The sequence below is a fragment of the Ruditapes philippinarum genome, unplaced genomic scaffold, assembly GCF_026571515.1.
Source record: "Ruditapes philippinarum isolate M1 unplaced genomic scaffold, ASM2657151v2 ctg659_1_1_1_1, whole genome shotgun sequence".
NCBI lineage: Eukaryota > Metazoa > Mollusca > Bivalvia > Venerida > Veneridae > Ruditapes > Ruditapes philippinarum.
In genome coordinates, this window is record NW_026859266.1 from 68,967 (window position 1) to 76,224 (window position 7,258).

The window sequence follows — 7,258 nt, forward strand, 5'->3', positions numbered from 1 at the left end:
AACCCCACAGGAAGATCTTTGTTCTTTATATATGTTTCTATATACATGAAAAACATAACAAATGCTGAAAATGTGAAATTACTGTGAATGTATGCAAGGTCAAAAATTATATTTGTAGGAACGGCAAATTATATGCAGTCAGGTATTTTTTTATTTATTTATTTTATTTTAGCAACAGCATAGATCACAGTTACATAATAAGATATATATATATAAATAAATATATATAAAATAACAGTTTATCCAAATTAAAATATCATTTCATATTAATAATAAATAAAACAAATATTAGTAGTTAATTTTGCCCTATCAGAAATAGCGTCCTATAGTCTTATTGTGTTACATTTATTACCTCCCTTATATTTATTGACGCCATTTACCTGTAATTTAATTGACGTGCGTAAACTAGATATGGGAATTAATCGCAGACTTCTAACTGTTTTGTCGGTGTCATCAGCAATACTTATTTTATACAAGGCTTTAAAAATATGGACAAGGGACAGGTATTCAAAGTCAAATGCAATTCGTTTAATAAATAATTTAATAAAGGGATTTTGACGTGGAAGAACTGGAAATATTTTCTCCATGCATGTAGCCCGGGGTTCTATAATATCACGGTACTTAACGTTTATCAGAAAATATTTAAATATAAATATCATAAATGAAAGCGATTTTTCTTCCATCTTTTAGTTGAACCTTTTCCAGAACTGTTTGTCAAAAAATTATTTCAAAAGAACCAATAAAAATGACATTATTTAGAATATTTTCAATGTCTGCCATTTTGGGTAATTTCAGAGGAGGTTACTATGGTATCAAGGTAATTCCCCAAAAAAGCAAGTAAGGAAGGATGGATGGGTCAAAACTTTCAAGTTAGGTTGTGAAAAACTTCCAACAGTTATCTTTCTATAAAATTAAAACTATATGAACAGACTTTATGTCAGTATATGTGTTTTTAACATATTTTAATTGACTGTGTAAAAACCATTAAGGAAAATAGTAGTCAAATATGAAGGTTTAATAAAATAGTTTTCTTGACACAAATACATTCATTATTCACTAAATTAGATTTATTTGCAGATGAAAATGAATCTAGTGTGCAAGTTTTTTAAATATTAGCATCATCATGTGTTGCTTTTACTAACAGTCACAGAAAATTTAGATACCTTGATATCATAGAACCCTTGATATCATAGGAACCGAGTATATAGCATTTGATAAAGGTCTGACAAATAGCTTGTTTGCAAAATTTCACATCTTTCTGTCACTTTGTTTTCCCGAAATGATTATTTTTATTGTAAAAATGAAAAAACGTTGCAATGCTTTTCACTTTAAAAACTGGTCTAAAATGCACAGACGCTTGGGAGTCAGATCTTGCTTCCAACGTGATCATACGCACCTGTAAACACTCTATCAAAACTATTTTAATATTTAAACAAGAATGAGACATCTATTACAAAGATAAAACTTGTTTTCAAACATGGTTTTTACATATATTAAAAAATACCTTATACCACCAAGTCTTAATAAAGGAAAGATTGCAGACTCCAAAATAACACGAATACCCTAGACCAATAAAACCTTATAAATCATTATTGAATAAACCCTAACGTGACTTTTCTGATGTAAATCAATAGAATATTGAATTATCTTCTAGATGCAAGCAGACTAAGCATTTATACATCACATCTTAATATGAAAATTAACATTTAATTAAAACCGAAAGTAAATTTTGCGTTCTGTCCAAGCAATATGAGAAGAGTTCCTGGCTCTGCGCGAAGTGCTTGTCAAGCTGGTACACAAACAGTGCACATGCTTTCGACTACTCAAGCATTCTATCGTCATGTCCCAGGTGTTAGCTTTCTGAATTCTCTCGTTTAAAAGACATTTATTTGTAATAAAACTTTTACCAAGATGCACAGTCAGTGTGTTGTTTCCCAAGTTTTTATTCTATATAATGTACGATATAAATATTTGAATTTAGCGGTCATATTGGGTCTCCCGAAAATGACGATTTTGATACAAGTTTAGTCGTGAGAGAATTATAGTGTTTGGTACCGGCTCAAAAAGCGAAACAAGAGCGCAAACATATGCTAGGCTCAGGTCGCGTATTGATTGGACTGTTTACATTTTGGCGTCTGCAATCTTTACTTTATTGAGACTTGATGGTAAAAGGTAATTTTTTTTAGATATGCAAAACTTGTTTGAAAACCAGTTGTATCATTGTAGCAGATGTCCCATTCATGTTTAAATATTAAAATATTTTTGATAGAGGGTTTACACGGGCTTATGACGTTGGGGGGTAGGATCTGACCCCCCAAGCGTCTGTGCTAAAATGTGCAAAATATCCATTTTCAAAGACAATTTAATCATAAGCTGGAACAAAGATGTCCCAGCTCTGAGTATATTTTGCAGATTTTCCATTTTAAGTACATTACTTCATCTTTGCAAGAATTTCAAAATTTATGTTTAAGGGCTTTTTGACCTCAGTGGAGTACCTTTAAATTAGATGTGAGCAAATTTGATCATGATGTCAGGACTTAATCTGTTGTAAGCCTGTGTATTCTGGATGTTGCTAAGTTTACATTAGTATTGAGGATAATTATATTTAGATACAAATATATCTAATGCCCCTCGTTTAATGTAGGTTGACCAATTTAATCTTATTTGTAAACATCATGTCGCCATTGTTTCAAACATATTTGATATCAATTCTATTTTAATATAACAATATGACAATATACATAGTTAGCTGATAGTTTATCTGTTTATCTTTCACTAGGATTGCCATAACAGTTTTAAAACTCAGAATGGTTGACAGGTAATGAATCAAATTCTAAAAATGTGATTATATATGTTTAGTTATTTCTGTTATTTTACATAAAATGTATCAATTCATCAGTCATGGTGTACTCAGATCAATATTTTGTAATAACATTGTTATTTTATTTTCTAGGCTAGGTCTAGCATTTACAATCGGGAAGTCCTGGGACGGCAAAGATCTGTCTCACCAAAAAGCGGAAATCTATTTAAGTAAAGGAGTGTCAAATGAAGTTGTTTTAAGTGTTCGAGCCCCTTTCTACAATGATCCACCGGCACCAAATGGTCCAGTAGGGCAGCCATTTCCACAACTATGGGATTATGAAGGTATTTAATTTGTTAATCTAACCCTTATAACCTGCTTATGGCAAAAGATTAACAGATTCTATCCATGTGACCAGTGCAGATCTGCTGGCATATCCATACTGTCTATCATGATCTGCACTGGTGGCTATTCAATCAGTAGACATTTTGAAATTTTCTCTAAAAATGATAAATGGTTTTGTCCAGATTGAAAGACAGTCAAGTCCATTTGGTAAGGGCATGTATGGATAAAGTTGATTTTGTGTAAGGGAAGTAATTCTGTGTTTAAAAATTTGATAAGGGAAAATTTATTATTTCCCTTGATTTTCAAAATTTTATTTATTGAAAATTTAAGCAACTTGAACATAACGCATCTGTCTCATAACAATTAACTAAAACTCATAATTTAGGACCATGTTGATGAAGAAGTGTTATACAAGTATGGACTAATTTAACAAATGCCTAATTATTTTTTTGCAGTTGTAGAGGCTTTCTTTTTATCTGATTCTGGAAAATATTTGGAAGTTGAGCTCTGTCCGTAAGTACATGAAAATTATGTTCTTTTACATGTATCTTCTTACATTTTAACCCAAAAATGTCTGGTTTGTGAATTGTAAACCATTCAAGCTTTTGACGGGTATGAAAATTAAGGTCAAAATATTGAGACAATTGTGTCCTATAAACAACAACAACAACACAATGTTTGTAACAGAATGATGCCAATGTTGAATGCATCTGAAAAGATTCTTATATGACTGGGATTTGAACCTCTGACCGCCCAATTATAAGCAAAAATTTAATGATACCCTGAATCAGGTGTCAGAGGTTGTTCTTAGTTAACATAAATATAAAGGTAGACATTGAGTGCACTCAAAAAACTTTTTCAATGTGAAATAAAACATGTTATGAACATTCTACTTTAAACATAATTTAGGCTAAAGCAGTGATTTCTTACTCTCACAGTTTTATCACCAAAATTCAATTCCTTCAAAATTGAAAATTTAGAGTGGTTACAACCATTAGAAAGTTTGGGAAATGTAACAAACTGATTAAAACCAACCAATTTCCTTCAGGTGATCATCCAGGAACACATATGAGCCGCGTCACGACAAAACCAACATAATGGGTTTGCGACCAGCATGGATCCAGACCAGCCTGCGCATCCGCGCAGTCTGATCAGGGTCCATGCTGTTTGCTTACAGACCCTATAACAAGTAAAGAAATTGATAGTGAACCGTATGGATCCTGATAAGACTGCGCGAATGCGCAGGCTGGTCTGGATCCATGCTGGTCGCAAACCCATTATGTTGGTTTTGTTGTGATGCGGCTCCTCATATAAAGATGGTGTTTCAAAAAAAAAAAAACAACAACAAAAACACACCCTACAACATTGACTTATTAGGAGGAAATTTTCACATGAATTTTCCAAAAATTTTACAATATGTCACTGTAACAGTTATTAAGATAAAATGTAAAAATTTTGCATAAATAATGCTATCTCAATTTCAGGACATATTTTTTAACTGATTCATTTTTCAATGTACATTTTAATCGTTATATTCAAAGTTAAGTAAATTTACAATATTTTGTCTTCTATCCTAACCTATTATTTCAGCCATGGTCAACATATAGTCCTGATGTTAGACGGTAGAAGAAACATGATAAAGGTAGGTCAATGGATTCATTATTTTGTTACGTTTCGTGTCACATGAAACTAGTAATTTTCAAATTTCATTGGATGAGGTTATTCAGTTAACAACCTTTTGGAACACCTTGCTGATTACCAATAATCATGTTGGAAGTATCGCGGCTACATTGTGCGGTGTATTGTGTTCAGCGTCCTTATCCAAGGTTTGGCAGAAATGCCTGAAAAGTAACGGGGTTTCTAGATAACTTTCTAAAAGAGTAAAATACCAGGTCTTTGTAGTGAATTGAGCATACTACTTTGCTTGGCAGATATAAGGCATTTAGACCTTGCTGCCAAAGGGACTGGTTAATGTGAAGGTTATTTGATATGAAGTGATCAGCCAGACTTGAAAGTCTGTAGTTTAAAGTAATAAAAAGAAGTGAAATTGTATGTTCCAGAAGACATGATAATTTTAGGTAATGATTGTAACCATTAGGGACGTTATGTGTTTAAATTGACACTTACAGTGACAAAGTTTATTAATGATGCTGATCACAATTGTCGTTATCATTGATATGTTTTAATTCTACAATTTATGTATGATTATTTCTGGTTCAGAGATGTTTGCTCTCGCCATATTTGAAAAAAAGATTGTGTTTATAAAGTTAGCTATATTGGAGAGAAGGGACTTCTTTAGATATCTCTTTCTTTATTTCTTTTAGGACAAACTGCCGTTATTATTTACAAGCAAAATTTCTGGTTCGGAATGGACTGGTACGGCTGTTATACCTGCAGATTATTTCCCGCCAAATGTGTCTAAATTTAACGCTTATGCAATTCATGGATCGGGTGATAACAGACAGTATGAAGCTTACATGGCAGTACCAGGTGACCAGCCAGACTTGTAAGTGATTTCTCTGTAGTTTAAAGTAATAAACAGAAGTGAATTAATTATGTTTAATAAGACATATGATGATTTAATCTAATGATTGTAACCATCATTGCCAAGCCTCATTTAATTATGCCCTTTTAAAGACCTATTATGTCTCAGAAATGCTGTCAGTTTTTATTTCTCAAAAACTTTTTATTTTTGGTATCTTGTTACAGTTTCAAAAGAAATACTCATTTTCTACATTGATGAACTGGGGCGTCCGTGGCGAGTGGTTAAGGTCGTTTACTTCAAACCACTTGCCCCTCACCGCTGTGGGTTCGAATCCTGACAGGGACTTTGGATTATTTCATGTGAGGAAGCTATCCAGCTAGCTTACGGAACGTCGGTGGTTCTACTCAGGTGCCCGTTTGTGCCTGAAATAATGCACGGAAGGGCACCTGATGTCTTCCTCCACCAGTAAAGCTGGAACGTCGCGATATGACCTCTACTGTGTCGATGTGACGTAAAACCCAAAACAAAACAGAAAACATTGATGAACTACATTTTGCTCTTTCAGCAATTGGTGTAATTATAATAAATAATTATTTTGTATGGAGGTCAAAATACTATGTTTTTTACATTTTGCTACATTTATGACACGTTACTTCACATGCAGCGCTACTTTCTTCAGTTGTAATACATCTTACATGCTCTAAATCCATCATTGAAACATTATTAAACACTTTTTTGACAATTCCAAACACTTAAAAAATATGATTTCTGAAGCATTATGTGCCTTTAAGCTAGGGCATACACATTCTATTTTGATTGAGGGCCATACGCCGTTGCAGCTGTTCCTGGAAGGGCACAAAAGTGGTGTTGCATTGAAGGTTCACCGACTTATGAAAACATATAGGGATGTTTTGGAATTCTTGATATAAACCATTTACATATGTAAATATTGTATTCTTCCAGAGATTGTATACATGTGTAACCCTTATCATTTGAAGTTTTCACATTATTATTTTTGTAAACATATGGTATTGACTGTCACAATGAAGAAACTTAATAATACGAAAATATTATTATATTTTTTTTCAGTCACCGACTCGAATACTTTGCTAACGTAGACTTTTCATCAGTTCTTCCTGCCCAGCCACAAACGTCATCTTATTGGCAACAGAAACCAGGAACCGCTTGATGCAATTTTAAATTCTTTTGTAAACAAGTGCATTTTAAGATTTACGAAAATGTTAATCATTGGTGGACATGCAGTGCCTAATTTTAATCAAACTGTATACTATAAAGCAATATTTAATTAGAAATTTGAGTTTTGTTTATGAATTTGTGTCATATGTGTATTATTTTTACAAAATATATAGTGTAGTATAAAGGGTTAAAGTAATAATTATTATGTGATTTAATTAATCAATAAAGTAATAGAAAGAGCACCGAAACACGAGGCTATCTGATTTGGTAGACAGACGTTTCACTATTGAGACGGTTCACACCAAGACGGTTCACACCAAGACGTTTCACTCCCAAATGGGAGTGAAACGTCTTGAAGACGTTTCACTCCCTTTTTATACCAAAATTATTTTGATACTTATGATATACTAAAATAAACCTAAAATATTGAA

At 32.7% G+C, this 7,258-nt stretch overlaps 1 protein-coding gene across 2 annotated transcripts; it reads left to right on the forward strand.

Moving 5' to 3' along the window:
* The first annotated feature begins 367 nt into the window (after positions 1–367).
* On the forward strand, positions 368–7,258 carry LOC132755888 (UPF0462 protein C4orf33-like). Of its 2 annotated transcripts, none has more exons than XM_060746823.1 (6): positions 368–503; positions 2,954–3,144; positions 3,601–3,658; positions 4,736–4,787; positions 5,470–5,651; positions 6,720–7,258. In XM_060746823.1, exons 1-6 carry the CDS (start codon positions 412–414, stop codon positions 6,817–6,819), a joined length of 675 nt encoding a protein of 224 aa, XP_060602806.1. In that variant the 5' UTR covers positions 368–411; the 3' UTR covers positions 6,820–7,258. The 2 variants fall into 2 exon arrangements, with proteins under 2 accessions (XP_060602806.1, XP_060602807.1); XM_060746824.1 differs by lacking the exon at positions 368–503 and adding an exon at positions 2,692–2,818.